At 42.0% G+C, this 17,218-nt stretch overlaps 1 protein-coding gene across 5 annotated transcripts in view; it reads right to left on the reverse strand.

Annotated features, from left to right (window-relative positions):
* Positions 1-17,218, reverse strand: part of HUS1 (HUS1 checkpoint clamp component) — a 977,322-nt gene that overhangs the window by 596,380 nt on the left and 363,724 nt on the right. For 4 of the 5 annotated variants that reach the window (XM_044064889.1, XM_044064888.1, XM_044064891.1 and 1 more), the window contains exon 3: positions 10,376-10,552. The exons of the other annotated variant lie outside the window; for it this stretch is intronic. In XM_044064889.1, the coding sequence (XP_043920824.1) occupies positions 10,376-10,552 (177 nt within the window). The remainder of the gene's footprint in view (positions 1-10,375; positions 10,553-17,218) is intronic. 5 annotated transcript variants of the gene reach the window in all.

Genomic DNA, 17,218 nt, shown 5'->3' on the forward strand with positions numbered 1-17,218 from the left:
TTATATATATACATATAACAGAAATATATATAAATGCACTTTTAGCAACATAAACTTTACATTCATCTAAAAGCAAATACACCACAAAGGCTTTAGTGTATAGTGAAGGAAAGAAAAGGTATAGAAAGGGGGGATGGCGGGTGGGTAACCCGGACTGCAACAGAAAAAACACTCTAACATCTACATTTATGGTAAGTGTACACAACTGTACTATGTTCTTCGTGTTTCACTGTTGCAGTCATTACATTTGGGTAGAATCCCAAAGCTAATGATGGGAGGATGGAACTAAACAGCATTAGGAGCGGCTATAAGGCCCTGCAGAACTACAGTGGCAAAACCTGCCCTGGATTTGGAGAAAAGAGGCAAATGATAATGCTTTGTGAAGGTATGAACAGAGTTCCAAGTAGCAGCTTCTAGTCTGCTTTGATATAGCCTTCCTCTCTGACCCCGCAGCAAATGCTACCAGTAGTTGCTCAGACTTTCTTAGAGATTTGGTCCTGTTCAAGTAGAATCTTAGTTGTCTGTGTACGTCCAATGAATGCAGAATCCGCTCCCCCTTGTTCTGCGGATTTGGGTAAAATGTTGGCAGGTGAATGGTCGGGTTAAGAGCCACACTGGATACCACCTTAGGCATGAAAGAAGGATTGGTCCTGAGGGACACCCTGTCCGGGTAAAATGTAATAAAAGGCTCCACAGCCATGAGAGCCTGTAGTTCTGAAATCCTTCTTGCTGAAGTGACTGCCAAGAGAAAGGCTGTTTTCCAAGATAGAAATTTTATATCCGAAGTAGCTGCTGGTTCAAAAGGAGGCAGGGTGAGTTTTTCCAGCACAAAATTGAGGTCCCATGCAGGAGTTGGTGATCTTCTGGGAGGCCTTAAATTTTTGGCCCCTCTAAGATATCGTTTAAGCAGAGGATGAGAAAAGAGGGGAGGCTCTGTGTTGTAATGAGCCGAGATGGCAGAGGCATGGATTTTTATTGAAGAAAAAGATAGGCCCTTGTCAAGCATCTCAGTCAAATATTGTAAAATCTGAGGAATATTGGGCTTTGCTGTGTCTGTTCCTTGTGCTTGGTTCCAAGCACAGAATCTCTTCCATTTATCAGCATAAGATTTTCTAGTACTAGGCCTTCTGGCTTCCAAAATGACATTCATCACAGATTTACTGAGAGGTGTTGTTTGAATAATTAATTGATCAGCCATGCTGCAAGATTCAGAGTTTGGAGCTGAGTGTGCAGAATTTGATTGTTCTGCTGAGACAGTAGATGAGGTATTTGAGGCAAGTACCATGGAGGAAGTTGAGACATATTCCTTAGAAGTGGGTACCAGTGCTAGCGAGGCCAGTCCGGACCAACTAGGATCATTTTTGGTTTTTCCTGTCTGACTTTTATTAAGACCTTGAGGAGCAGAGGCAGAGGGGGAAAGGCATAGACTGATAGGTTTTTCCAACTGAAGGATAGGGCATCCACTTTCCATGCATTTTTGTGATGAGTTCTCGTGCAGAATTTGTCCAACTGAGATCTATTTGCCTCTCCCCAAAATTATATGTCTGGGCTCCCCCATTTCTGTGTTAACATGCTGAAGATTTGTGGATCCAGTTTCCATTTGTGCGGGTCCATAAGATTTCTGCTTAGGCCTGCCAGGGTATTTTGTTTTCCTGGCAGGAATTGAGCTTGAAGATGTATTTGGTAAGTCAAAGCTGTGTTCCACAAGGCCATGGCTAGTCTGCAGAGGGGGTAGGAATGTGTAACCCCCCTGCTTGTTTATGTACCACATAACCGTGGTGTTGTCCGTCTTTATCAGTAGTTGTCTTGGATGAAGTAAGTCCTAGAAGGCTGTCAGAGCATTCTGAACAGCTAGCCTCTCTTTCTGGTTGATATGCAGATGCATTTGGTTTGGGCTCCATTTGCTCTGAATGCATCTCCCTGCCAGGTGGGCCCCCCAAGCATAGTCTGATGCGTCTGTAGTTAGGGTTTGGGTGGCAGGGGGCAGAGTGAATGACAGTCCCTTGTTTTGGTGACATGTCTCTGCCCACCAAAGAAACTCCTGTTGTAGGCAGGGAATGAGAGGAATCATTGTTTCTAGACTGTGACAATGTTGACTCAGATATCTGGTAAATCACTGGAAACCACCACGAATGAAGATAAATAAAATGAACAGTTTATTTAGAGAGGAGAACAAGCGCTTTCACGCACTTTCCCAGTGCGCTTCATCAGGTTGCATTACACAGGACAATTCCTTATCCTTATATACAGAGCACACACCCTAATTAACAATTAATTTAGACAATCAAGTAATTTAATGCACATTTACAATGCTCGTCATGGTTTGGTAGTATCAAATTGTTGATGCTTACTCTAGTGATATCCAAGCTTAATCAAAAAATATACGTATACATCTATTTACATTACCTTAAAAGAAACCACTTTGTCCAAACCAAAGAATCTAATAAAAAATGTCCATACTAATATGTATATATCAAAACAAGGTCGCCATCAGAAATTAATCAACATAAACCACATTAATTCATAGCAAACCATGTAAAAACCTCAATTGGCAACGAGTGTAGTTAATGAACAATACAATGTAATATATGCAGAATAAAATGGAATAAAAATCTCTATATGTAGAAAGAGAATGAAATGTGTACATTATATTAAAAGCAGAAATGTAAGTGAACATGAGGAAAATATAAGGATGGCTAAGAAATGGTAAGAAGGGACAGAATGAAGAAATAGAAGTGGAAGATTAAAAGGGGGGAGGGGGGGAAAGGGTGGAAGGAAAGGAAGGTGAAATGAAAGGAAAAAGGAGGGGAAAAAGGGGGAAGAAACTAGGAAAGAGAGAATATAGAGGGAATCAAGCAAACAAGAAGGAAAGACAGGGTGAAACAAGAAGGCAGTAATAAAAACAGTTAAAACTCTGGTGGTAAATATGGGAGTGCATCTAATTGCATGTTCATATAATAATCAATGTTAAATAACATTATGAAACATACAAAAAACATACAAAAAACAACCTTCATTAATACATAAAAGTGCAGGTCTAATGCTAAGGGCCGAATTCAAACCAGGCTCTATATGAGCCCTAAGATTTAGAATCCATTTTAATTCATTCAATTCAAGGGCCCCTACTATATCCCCTTCCCTTCTATTAGGATGCAATATCTGCAGAACTCTAAACTTAAAGACATGAGATGGAAACTGTTGGCAGTGTCTGGCTAATACATTAGTGGTGTTTGCTTTTCTTATATCATATACATGGTTATAAACGCGGTCCTTAAGTCTACGTGTAGTCATTCCCACGTAGTAGGCTTCGCAGCTTTCACATGTGGCCAAATAAATGACACTGGTTGTATCACATGTAGCATAGAATTTTGGTTCAAAAACAACACCTAACTCTATAAGTTCAAATTTCTGAGCAACGGAAATGAACTTACATACACATTTCCTGCAGGGAAAAGTACCCTGCCTAAATTTCATCCTAATATCTAGGGGTTCAATTTTCACCTTCTCCCTGCATAACAACCTTTTAAGATTTAAACAGTTATTATATCTAAAGCTTGGGCTCTTCCCCACTATTTTTAGTAAATCTCTGTCCATACTAAGTAGCTTCCAGTTCTTACAAACAATATCTCTTATGTAATTTACATCATTTGTATATCTAATATCATATTGAACTTTCCCTTTAGCATTTCCGGAATAGTTACCGGAGAACCATTTCCTCGATGCTGCCCCAATCGTAGATGTAGCATTGTTTCTCTGCCTCATTATTAACTGAGATGGATATCCCCTATCCAAAAAACATTTAGCCTGAAGGTCCATATAGTAACTCTCATCTTCTACACTATTGCATAGTCTAATAACCCTTGACATTTGGTTTTTAACCACATTGGGAAAAATATGTCTGGGATGCATACTCTCAAAATGGAGGATGCCATTCCTCCAACAAGGTTTTCTATACAGAGAAGTTGTAATCTCATTTAGATCATTCTTAATAATGGTGATATCAAGAAAATTCACCATTTTAGAGGAGTATTCATATGTAAATTCTAAGAAAGTCGTGGTTGATCCCATAAAGTCTACAAAGTTGTTTAATGACTCAACATTTCCATTCCAAAAGAGAAGAATGTCATCTACAAAACGTCTGTATAGGATGGCATTAGCTTTAAACCTTTCATCATTGAAAATGTGCATCTTTTCCCACTGATATACTGCTAAATTAGCATAGGCATTGGCACAGGGGGTGCCCATGGCCACCCCCCATGTTTGCCTATAGACTCTATCCTGAAACAGAAAGATGTTATTACTCAATATTATATCCAAGAGAGTGCAGACCGTCAGCTGGTTATTATTATCAAAATTGCTAAATTCAGTTAAGCAACTCCTAACCGCATCAATACCAAATTCGTTGGGTATACTAGTGAATAGACTCTTTATATCTAGTGTAACCATCAAAGTATCATGCCTTAAGTTTCTAAGTAAGGAAGTATCTTTCAGATCTTCCAATAAATTAAAGGAATTCTTCAATATGGTAGGTATAATACCAACCATGGGGCCTATCTTCGACTGCACAAACTGGGATGCATGCTCAGTAACCCAAAGCTTTCCAGACACTATGGGTCGTAACGGCGGTGGATATACCCCTTTATGTATCTTGGGAGTCCTTTGATAAGGGGGATCAGTGCAGCCTCAATGGTTAGGAAATCATATAGACACTTGTCAACACATCTGGTCATTAAGAGATCATACAACGTGTCATGTACATTTCTAATGATGGAGCCTACCTCAGCTTTACATATTTGAGTGTATGCTGTTTCATCATCTAGCATCTCATTCATTAGATCATTGTACAAGGCAGCATCCATTGCTACTACCCCCCCCCCCTTATCGGCAGGTTTAAAAACCAAGCTGTCATCATTACATAAAGACTCAAGACCCTGCTTCTGTGCAGCATTCAAATTAACAAAAAGACGTTTATGTTTCTTTTCCTTGTAATATGAGTAAAAGTCATATTCACAGGCTCGTTGAAAACATTCAACAGAGCCTGATAAATGCGGTACAAAAGTACTTTTTCTTTTCAACGCTGTTGAATTAAAAGTGGCATCATTATTATCAGAGTCCTTGTATAGAAGTTTGAGAGCTATCTTTCTAGCGAATTTACGGAGCATGATAAGGGTATCAAACAAATCACTCCCTCTGGAGGGAATGAAGGAGAGGCCCCTGTTCAAAACGGAGCATTCAGCCTCAGAGAACTCCCTAGCTGTCAAATTAAAAAATAGAGTATTCAGTTCTTTTTCCTCCTGGACTCTCGTATTTCGCCAGACAGTGTTGACTCAATAAACTTTTTAGGTACTACTGAAGTTTCCTCATATGCAGTCTCGAATATGGAATTAGTAGAATGCAGGATGCCATGAACCCCAAAGCCTGCAGAATTTGTCTTGCAGACAACTGGGTTTTTGTTGCCATTTGTTTGAAGTATGTTGTCAGTTGCCTTTGTTTGTCTGGCATAAGGTAAGCCATCTGGGCAGTTGTATTCAAGCTTGCACCCAGGAATGTAATTATCTGAGAGGGTACCAGTTGTGATTTCTTTTCACTTATGGTGTACCCTAGGCATGCTAGAAGCCTTTTTACAGATGTCAGATGTTGAAGAAGAGTGTCCTTGTCCTCTGCTTGAATGAGACAGTCGTCCAGATAAGGATAAATTTGTATGCTTCTTTGTCTGCAGAATGCAATTACTGGTGCCAGGCACTTTGTAAAGACTCTGGGCGCAGTAGATAAGGCAAAGGGCAGTGCAGAGAATTGGTAATGCAAAAAACCTGCCTTGAAGCAGAGGTATCTTCTGCATGATTCCCTTATTGGGATATGCAGGTATGCCTTTTAAGTCCAGAGTTACTAACCAAGCAATCCTGCCTGGCATAGGCAGTAGTTGTTGTAAAGTCAGCATTTTGAATTTTGGAATGTCCAGGAACGTGTTCAAAATCGATAAGTCCAGCATTGGACGCCATGAATTGTCTTTTCTGGGTACCAGGAAAAGTCTTGAATAAAAACCTTGTCCTTTTTCGTTTTCTGGTACCGGTTGAATAGCCCCCATATCCACGAGGGACATAACTTGCTTCTGGGCCTCTGCTCACTGATTTTGTGGCAGATCCGGCCATCCGTTTGGAACTGGCAAAGTATGGAAATGAAATCTGTACCCCTGGAATACTATGCTTAATATCCACTTGTCCTGGGTAATTAACTGCCAATTTTGAGCGTGAAGTGCTAGTTTTCCCCCAAGGGGGCTGCCAAAAGAAAAGTGCTTGGTGATGGTAGAGGAAAGTCATTGAGACTGCTTACTGTAGGGTTGTGCTTTGTTTCCTCCAGATTTGGAGGTGGAGGCACCCCATTGCTTTGACCTGTAAGAACCCTGTGATTGGTATCTGGAGCCTTTTGAGCGCCTGGATTTGCCTTGAGTGGCTCTGCTGGACACAGGAAAGAACCAATTTTTAGTAGGCCAGTGTCTACTGAACCTGGGTGGCAGCACTTGCAAGAAATCTTTTACAGTTTGCATAGATTTAGCTTTGTCTTCCATTTTCTTTAAAACCTCTTCTGCCTTATTACCAAACAGAGTATCATGCTGCAAGGGGGCATCCAACAATTTAGCTTTAACATGATCAGGCAGATTTTGCTCCTTGAGTCAGGCATGCCTTCTAATCACAGATCCAGTAACGGCGGCCCTGAAAGAGGCCTCCAAGGAATCAAAACCACATTGCAAAGTATGCTTTCCAACCTGTTCAGCTGACTGCAATAATTCCTGTAACTCTATTTTCCACACAATCAGTAATCAACATAATTTTCTGTTTCAGTAAGCCCATAACATGCTGTTGATATTTAAGCATATGAAACTGGCAGTTTAAGGCCCTGATTGCCAAGGTTGAAGACATATAAACCTTCTTTCCCCATCTATCCAGCACCCTGGAATCTCTATCTGAGGGGGCAGGGTTTTTGGCTGTAGAGGCCCTTACACCCTTGGGACCCTGAGAAATAGCCTCAGGATCAGCAGCAGGATTTTTGAATAGAAATTTGTTGGAGTCAGGAACCCTGTAATACCTGTCTGGCTTACTAGGAGCCGGAGGCAGGGAATCAGGAACCATGCTGGATTCCGAAAACACATCATCAACAATGTCTAATACAGGAGGTATTGCCAAAGGCCTATGCTGAGGAAGAAGGAAATCCCTAAGCCTCTTTTTTGATTCAGAGAAGTCCTGACTCTCCCACTGAAAATGTTCCCTTGAAGTATGCAAAGTCTCTCCAAAAGAGAAATCCACAGGAGGAGATGCAGTTGGGATGGATTCCTCTGCATCAGAATCCTCATAGGGTGGAATAAAAAATTCCTGATCAGAAGAGGAATCAGAAGAAATGGAAACCTGATCTGAAGATTCATAATCAGTGTCTTGCCTAGGCCTCTTAGTGGCTTATGCGTTGGTTTTTTATACACAGAAGATGTTTTTGACCTTGTTTTTGAGGCTGGCGTCAGTTTAATATAAAATTGTTGAGGCCTGAAAACACCCTCAGAAGCCGGTGCCTGCTCAGCGGCTCCGGACCCATCCAAGGGAGAGACATCTGCGGGTTCAATACTCTGAGAATCTCGTGGCATACCGGACTCCGAATGGGTCTCGGTAGAGGCCTGCGACTCAAAAGTAGCGGGTATCAGGGGCTGCGAAAGCGCCTCACTGAGTACCGGCGAATGACTTAGGAGAAGCTTCGTCGTCAGTTTTGGACCTCGACGGTCTGTCTCTGTCTTTTTCTTTGCGTTTTTTGTGAACTCCGGTAGTCGGATTGCTAACCGATGACATTTCAGGATAATTAAATCTTGATCCAAAATATTTAGAAGCAAAAATATACAGACGCTTAATAGTGCATTGGTTAAATCTAGCACAAGACCGACAGCAAGGCACGTTATGATCTGGGCCTAGGCAAGGAATGTAGTACAAACGAAAATTCTTATGAGGTATTTGCTTCCCACAAGTAATGCAATTATTAACTTTTACTGACATCGGTAAGGAGCAAGAAAAAGTTTCCCCAATGGGGTACTTGGCTTTAGTTTGAAGACTTTGGTTCTGAAACTCGAATGCAAAAATTTCAGGAGTTGGCTGACCAGCACTTGTGAACTGCTTCTGCTTCGGGCACCACGCGGCAAGAAAGACTGAAAATGGCATCGGCTGCATGTTTTATACCCCTGACGACCTGACGTCATGGAAGAGGAGACAGCAACTGACGCAGGACCCAATACTTTGTTATTCAGGCCGACTAAGGGCAACCTGCCAGCAGACTACCCAAATGTAATGACTGCAACAGTGAAACACGAAGAACATCTGATAGTTCTGGACCATTGTTCCTCTTGCTTCTACAATGTGTGTATAAGGACACAGCTCATATTACCAATAACTTGCACAGGAGTGCAGAAAGTCTGAGGAACAAGTTTATGACTTCAAAGAGTTATCTTCTACCAGACTGTGAAGGGAAGTACAGAAGTTCTTAGTATGAACACCTAGTTATGGCACTATAGCCATGTAACAAAATGATCCCTTTACAGAAAGAGCAGGTATTTTTTAACTTTCCGTTTCACTGGCTGCTCTGCCAGTAGCAGAAGAATTATTATTAGCTGATCATGCATCCCCCTCAATACAGGCCCATGGTTGAGTAAAAGTGTCGAATGAGAACTGCTTCCTGGAAGAGAACACAACTGTTGGTTTTGCTTCTCTGGTTTGCACTTAATGTGATCTTGATGCAATTTACTTAGGCATACCAGAATCGGGTTTTGTACAACAGATGTGCTGAGTCATCAAATTCCTTTCAGCTGAACGATATGCACTAACTAGAATGGCATCAACAAAGTTTATGACTTACATTGAGACTCGGCAACCCTGTTGTTAATCATAAGGAGCAGGGAGCTTTGTTTCACCATGCAAAACATTTACTGATATTAGCCTACTCTGTCGATTTGGTTTGATGGAATGGCCTTTGATAACATAGCCACTGAGTTATGTACCATAACCAGTTCCGTAACTATAAAATGCTCTGCATGGAAGTATAGCATTTCCAGGCATAGAAAGGAAAGGAAGGGAAAGGATACTGGAAACAAATGCCATCCAAGAAGACACGTCTATCCAGCATGCCTGGCAAAGAGGGACCTACAAATTAGAATTCTTCCAAGTATTCAGAGATCAGCTACTAATGGATCATGACACTTAACAAAAGAGCAGCTATAAATGGTTAAGAAGCTAGGCCCAGTGGCATACTAACTTTAAATGGAAGTGGCACCATAACAGCAGCAACAAACTACAAGTCATCATTAAAATGTATGCCCCAGAATGTAAAACAAATTACATGCAAAGTATACACAAGACAATGGCACAAATTATTGAAAGTGGTGGCTAAAGTCCAGTACCTATGTGACTCAGTGGCTTGTCTCGGGCTATGGCTGCTCAACAAATTTTAGTTTCAAAGGGCAGTTCCAGTCTCAAAGGACACACTGATACTATTTGATAAAGGAGGGAAACTTTTTTTTCTAAAAAAAGAAAAAATTCCAAGATGTACCTGTCATATTAATTATACAGCAGTGATATCTGAATGAACGGGTTTACTTTGCATTACCAAAAGTCCATAATGCTGAAGACAAATTGGCTGAGACGAAAACAAAATGCAAAATGCTGAACTGTGTTGTTTTTCCCAGGGCAAGTAAACACTTGCCCAATTTGGGAAATAATGCCCTTTCCCCCATTGTATGATCCTGGAGTCAGTGTATATAGTTAGGGGGGGTGCAGCCCCCCACCTAGGTGGGTTTCAGATGGTACGGTGTGTTGTATTATAGTTTTGGGCAAGTGTTTACTTACCCTGGGAAAAACTACTCTGTTCGGCATTTCAAGTTTCATTATTCTCGTCTCGGCCAATTCGTCTTCAGCATTTTGGCCTTTCAGTAATGTAAAGTAGATCCGAATGGACACAATAGCTGCAAAAAGTGAAATGGGTGATGCAGTACATCTTAACAATACTGTTTAGAAGAGCACAGTACATCCTGTCAGAGGAGGTGGCCTCAGCACTGCATCTCAAACTCCAGGGCTACAATATGTCACTATTCCAGCTGCAAGGCTCCCCTACTATGCCTTCTATGGTCTGTTGAAAGATTTATTAAAAAACAAAAAGGGTTGCAGTTCCTAATAACTCAGATGAATGTTAAATTCAATAGGGAAAATAAATAGGTTGTTCTTTTCCAGATTGGGCATGAAATACTGTCTTACAATGGAACACACAGGAAATTAAGTGCATATATAGAAATATACAACATACTGTCAGGACTCAAATGTCAGAAATGTCCTCACCGTGAATTCTTCAAACTTACCAGTTCCACAGCTAGCGTGATACAGGGACAATGTTTCTTTGTCAGCTTGATTTTTACTGCCTTGGCAGCCTGTACAGTTTTCAAAGCCCTAGAAAGGTTTTCAGGAGACAGCTCCAGATAGATCTCATTGTTATCAGCAGATACTCCCTCCATCTGAAACTCATCAAAAAAATTCCCCTAATAAGAGGAGCATTCATTACTGCATAATACAAACCCGTGTAAAATACTTTTCAAACAGTGATTAATTATAAGTCACCTAGTGTATATATAGTAATATATAGTGTACATTTATCTGAATTTCCAGGTCTAGTATAAATACACAAACATTGCCTGAAATGACAAACTATCATGATCAGTCTGATTTACTGCAGGTATTTTTAGCTTATAATTTAAACGTGCAAACCAGCAAATCTAAATTTTACATAACAAAAACTAATTACTTAGAAAAACTGGCACAAGAGCACATATTGAACTGCTATTAATTCTCTCCTTTTTGACTACCAGGTGAATTTGTAAACATACTTTTGCACTCACATAACAGCTTTGCTTAAACAATCATTATGGCTCAAAAATAGGGATTACACTAATAGCAGGTATTAGTATTACACCTGTACTGTGTGCACCTAATCAGCATCCTTGAGATTCACCAGCCACATGGGGATATACTTCCCCTTGTTTTGGGGAGACGCATTCTGAAGCACACAGGCATATGAACATTTTCCTCTGCCTGAAAGTCCTGTGCAGTCACAGACAACAGAGATTTATAAAACCCTGCAGCTGACAGCCCAGTCCTGTGGAGTGCACCTCATTACCATATACTTTAATGAAGAGGATCCATTTGCTGCCGTGATTCTCATTTGAGGATTGGGAGAATAAGTATGTATGGTTGTGGCTACAGGTTAGAAAGCACCAGAACAGAAAGCAATAGTGATAGCTTTTTACAATTACAGAAAAGAGAGTATTCTGTTGGGTATTCAGCATAATTTGCTGATGTTGTCCCTAAGCTAAGTACTGTTGAGCAACACATCAGCATAAGAAGGAGTTTGATTTTCTTTTAATTATAAGAACTGTGGGTATGTGGTTCTGGTCCTGTAATTTATATAGTTGGAACCAGCCCATATACAATTACTTTCCTGTTTACAAATCATAGACAATCCTTAGTGGGTGGATACCTGCATACATCTTCTATACATGGACAACTATGGCTATATAATTGGTTAAGATTATGTAGAGGGACTTAAACTACTGTATAGCCTTGCTTACTAATTGCTATAGGCTTTGGTATGCATTTTTAACACGTACCTGCCTACCTCAGGGTACAATATTTAACAAAACCCATCTTGTATACTTAATACAACATTTTAAATCTTTTGAATAAAAATAAGAAAATCATCAGCCTATAAATAAATGTGACCAGCACTCGTACCAGCCTACCTCAGGGTACAATGTTTAACAAAACCATCTTGTATACTTAATACAACATTTTAAATCTTTTGAATAAAAATGAGAAAATCATCAGCCTATAAAGAAATGTGACCAGCACTGTTACATGACATAGTTAGCGGTTATTTATCCATCTGACATGCACTTCGTTTTTTGCTCCAGTCCTCCTCTGACCATTCAGCTTACCCTCCCAGCCACTCTTTTAGCCCATTCATGCCTTGAAAGCTACAGCCATGTATACAAGGAGTAGTAACTTCATCTGTAAGAAGGAATGGGGTTTTACCTTTAAGCCCTAACCCATTTCAAACATGTTCACGGACATCCAAGGGACGGAGTGCATGGGCTTTTCCAATGCACTACCACACCTCCACATGATGTGATCAACTGGCCCAAACCCCTTAAAGACCACATTTCCACATAATACCAGTCTACCACTGGGATCACACTGTAGTGTGTTTGACATTGAATACATGCCCCTCTCCCTAAAGAGTGGAAAGCAGGCTCCCTTCACACCAGCTTTAGCACGTGCAAAAGTCACAATTAAACCTGGGTCACACCCAGGGTTTTCTCTCTCTACACCAGCAGAGCTTACTGGAGATGCACTTTTTTAGCAGGTTGTACAATATAGATTAGCATCAGCTGACATTCCAGCTGAAAATGTCCCCGTGACTCAGCAACATTAGTGCATGTATTACTTTATATTTGCTGTAACTTACTTGTCGTGAACTGAAAGGCATGAAGGAAGCATAACATTAAAAACTGAAGTTGAGAGACAGAGTCACCATAATAGTAGATCTTCAACAGCTGGGCCACTGGTGTTGAATAACCTAAATGTGACTTGTGCACTCAGTACAGTATGCTCTCTGGACCTGGATCCGATCCATCCACTATGTATGGAGCACACCATACTGTCTATGAATAATATCTTGTTCTTTACTGCACACAGCGGATGCGATTTCAAATGTTTACGATATGCATTCCTGTGAATGTAGAAAGGTCTACACTGCCACTGTCAACAACACGCACAGCAGTATTTGGATAACTATTAAAAGTTGTTGTCAGGATGTTCTTTCAGTATATTGGGAAAAGGATGCCAAGGATGAAGCTACCAGGTAACAGGAAAAGAGGAAGGCCTAAGATATGGATGTGGTGAGAGGGCATGTAGGTGGTTGGTGTGACAGAGCAAGATGCAGAGGACTGGAAGAAATGGAAACAGATGATCCATTGTGACGACCCCTAACGGGAACAGCCGAAAGATGATGATTATGATGTTCTGTCCACTTGACCTGCAAAAAACATTTCTTGATGATTGGATGGGAGATAGGAAATTCACCCCGGGGATCACTTCTGTGGCTCTGCTCGATAGTGGCACAGGAAAATAATTTTCTTGGGTGGCGAAAGCCAGGGTACCTTTGGCTAGGCTTATATAGGCCCTAGGGCCAATAGCCTAGTACCTACCTAAAACCAAAAAAGACCTCGCAGGCATAGCACTATAAATGTCTACACCACAGTCAACCCTCAGCAGTACACCAACAATCATTCATCATATATATCCTCCATTACCAACACAGACAAAAGTCACCAGAGTGATTCGGCCAGGCACTACTGGCTACAACAAAATTCCACCTGTGATGCTAATGTACTTGTTATAGGTGTGAACACAGTGCTGTACACTGATGCACCATAAGGCTGAGCACAGGCAGGGTAACACTCAGGTACCTCAAAGGTGCTACAATTTATCATTTAACTTCAGTGCCCCATCGACCAAAGTACGAATATGGCACAGTTGTTGCTCATGCTGGTGTGAATGATCTGAGATGCTCTATTTTGGCTATATGAAGAGGGATACAAGGGAGTGCTCTGAGTATCTAAGGCTGGAAGAAAACCAGTCCTGAACGGTGCTGTAACACTGCCAAGAACAACACAATAAGCAAAATTCAACAGACTTTAATAACTGGCTAAAGGAGTTTGGGGGGGGGGGGTCTAAAGATGTCAGTCAAGAGAGAAAGATGGAAGATTAATTACCTACCTTGTTAGGGATAGGTTCATAGGTTCATACTAGGCTATCTGCCCTAGGGCATTTATAAGCCTAGCCAGAGTATGTGTGGCTTTCGCCACCCATTTTAAATTAATTTTGCTATGCCCTTTTTCGAGGTTAGTATACTGTGCCCTCTATCTAACAGTGACACAGAAGTGATACCCGGGGTAAACCTACGATCTCCCATCCACTCATCAAGATTCCTCTTGAAGAGAGTCAATGAGGGACTCTGCCTAACCTGGACTGGGATTTTATTCCAGAGTGAAGGGAGCCTCTGAGCGTCCTCTCCTGTTCAGCTGGTGAATCTGGGCATCTTGAGGCAATGTTACAATTGCCTCATGTACACAGACAACCCACTCCTTCTCCCACAAAACACAAATACATGTGAGAGATGCAATTATATAGCCAAACTGGAGGCTGAGCTCTCTCAACTCAGGACTGGCAAGACCAGACAGGAGGAGAAGGAAACCACGCACACCACAAACCCAGTTTCACATAGAACTATCACAACTGCAAAACAAACACATAAACACACAAAGACATACTCGGAGGCACTGATCAAAAATCTACCAAAACTACAGAGGCCTCCAAAGCAGACACCCAAGCAACTGCCACCTCAAGACATAAGACATGCAACACATAGTTCTCAAAGTCAGTGTGCTAAACAGTCACAGCCCTTAAGGCCAAACACAAAGCCAGACACACTTGTTATAGGTGACTCCATAGTCAGACACACTGACGTCCCACTCACCAGACTGAACAAGGAAAAGATCACAGTAAGCTGCCTGTCAGGCGCTAGAATCTGCCACATAACACAAGCACTCAGGTCACTCCACAGCAAGTACAAGTATGACTCAGTCATTGTCCATGCCGGTGTGAACGACCTGAGACGTACCTCCCTGGACTACATGAAAAGAGACATAGAGGAGCTCTCAGATTATGTAGCCCAGGCCGGTATGACCCTGACCCTGAGCAGTATCTTACCCTCACCAAGAATGATGCCACAATACAGGGACAAAATGATCAGCTTTAATAATTGGCTTAATTACTGCTGTCATTCTAAGGGGATCCAATGTCTGTCTGCCTGGGATGACATGCTTGACAAGCCACGCTGCTTCGCAAGAGACGGCTTGCACCTGTCAGCCCTGGGTTTCCGGATATTGGCAAAGGCTCTTGCCACCCCCATAGTGCCTTTTTTTAGGCAAGGCTCAAATGATAAACCTACCGCCCTAGAAAACAAAAATGGAGAAAAACTAAGGGTAATACTGCTCAATGCCAGAAGTCTAAACCTCAAGATGCACGCCCTCGAAGCCCTCCTCAGTATGGAGAACATCGATGTCTGTGCTGTGACTGAAACCTGGTTCAAGGCTCCTGAGAGCACCCCAGCACTATCAGGTTATACCTCATATCATGCGTTCCGGCCCCAAAATCCGGACCGAACCACAAAAGGAGGGGGAGTATCCATATTCATAAAGGATACCCACACCTCCAGGTTAGTGGCAACGCACGAAGCATCGGAGATCATCCAGGTGCAATTAACCATAGGTAAAACTGCCCTACAGTTTGTAGCATGCTAAAGACCACCTTCTCAAACTCAGGAAACCCACACAGCCTTCCTGAAGACACTGGAGAGTATGAATGTCTCTCCAAACACCATCATATTGGGTGACTTCAACTACCCAAACATAGACTGGGAACATTACTCAAGCCCCAACACCCTAGCCCAAAGGTTCCTAGAGTTCATAAACTCAAATGCTATGGAACAACTAGTTACCATTCCCACAAGAGGAGAAAATATACTAGACCTGATCATCACAAACATGGGGACAAAATGCTCCACACCGGAAGTATATCCCTCATTGGTGAGATCAGACCATAAATTAATCTCATTGGAGATCCACATCCCGCCCCCACCCCCAGCAAAAAAGACCACAGTGAAGAACTTCTCAAAAGCTAACTTCACACTTCTTAAGACTGGAGTGGTATCCTTCAAGGCCCCTGAGCCAGTGGAAACCACAACCCACGCTGCTGAAACCCTTACAAATGCCTTCTACGAGCACCTCCAGGAATGTATGGATCAAGCAATCCCTAATAAAATCAAGACCCTTTCCACCAAAGGCAGGCCGGTCTGGTGGACCCCAGCCATAAACAAACTCTACAACAAGAGGAGAAAGCTACTACATGACAGAGCAAAATCCCTAAAAGGAAGGCATCTCTGATCAATACTAGCAAAAACTACGAACACTCATAAAATCATCCAAGGCCAACTTTGAGAGAAAAATCGCTAATGACACAAAAGACAATCATAAGGCCTTCTTTAGCTATGTTAGAAACCTGGGTGGAAACTCCCAGATATGCTCAGAATTAGTCCAAAATGATAAATAAATCACTGAACCCACAGACATTGCCAACATACTGGCAGACAGGTTCAGTGCAAATTTCTCCTCCTCCCCACAGGAGAAATATCTATCCCACCAGAGTCTAGCCTCCCAAACATCTCAGATGCCCAGGTGAGAGCTGCTCTCTCTAAAGCAAAAAACACAGCATCAATGGGACCGGACGGTGTCCCCGGCTGTGTGCTACACAAACTCAATGAGGAACTAAACCCACACATAAGGCTGCTGTTTAATCTTAGGCTTATTACAGGATACGTACCCAAAGAATGGCGTACGGCAACTATGGTCCCACTCCACAAAGGCGGTGCTTCTACGGACCCTGGAAATTACCGCCCCATAAGCTTGACGAGCCTTGTCTGCAAAGCTATGGAGAGGATCATAATGGAACTCATAAATAAAGACATTGGGGACCTACAGACACTGGATCCTACCCAATTTGGCTTTGTCAAGGGCAGATCCTGCATCTTGAACTTGGTCGACTTTTTTGAAACAGTCACTAAGGCCATTGATGAGGGTAAGGCAGTTCACACAGCCTACCTTGACCTAGCAAAAGCGTTCGACACAATACCCCACTCGGGCATCATAGAAAAGCTCACCAGCTTAGATGTAAACCCATATGTCACATGATGGATTGCAAACTGGCTCAAGGACAGAACACACAGGGTTAGAGTTGCTGGTGCCATGTCAGACTCTAAGCCGGTCACGAGCGGTGTCGCACAGGGCTCAGTCCTGGGCCCCCTCTTGTTCGGCATTTATTTTTCTGAAGTGCAGGCAAACATAGGGGGATTGTGGCTGACAAAATTTGCAGATGACTGCAAACTGGGCACCATAATTGACACTCCATCAGACACAGACATCCTCCAGAGAGGTCTCATAGAAATGGATAACTGGTGCCAGAGCCATGGCCTTAAGCTAAATGCCTAAAAATGTATAGTCATACCCTTTGGGAAAAACAAGGTAACCCCT

The sequence above is a fragment of the Protopterus annectens genome, chromosome 3.part0, assembly GCF_019279795.1.
Source record: "Protopterus annectens isolate FY-2018-M chromosome 3.part0, PAN1.0, whole genome shotgun sequence".
In the NCBI taxonomy this organism is placed as follows: Eukaryota; Metazoa; Chordata; order Ceratodontiformes; family Protopteridae; genus Protopterus; species Protopterus annectens.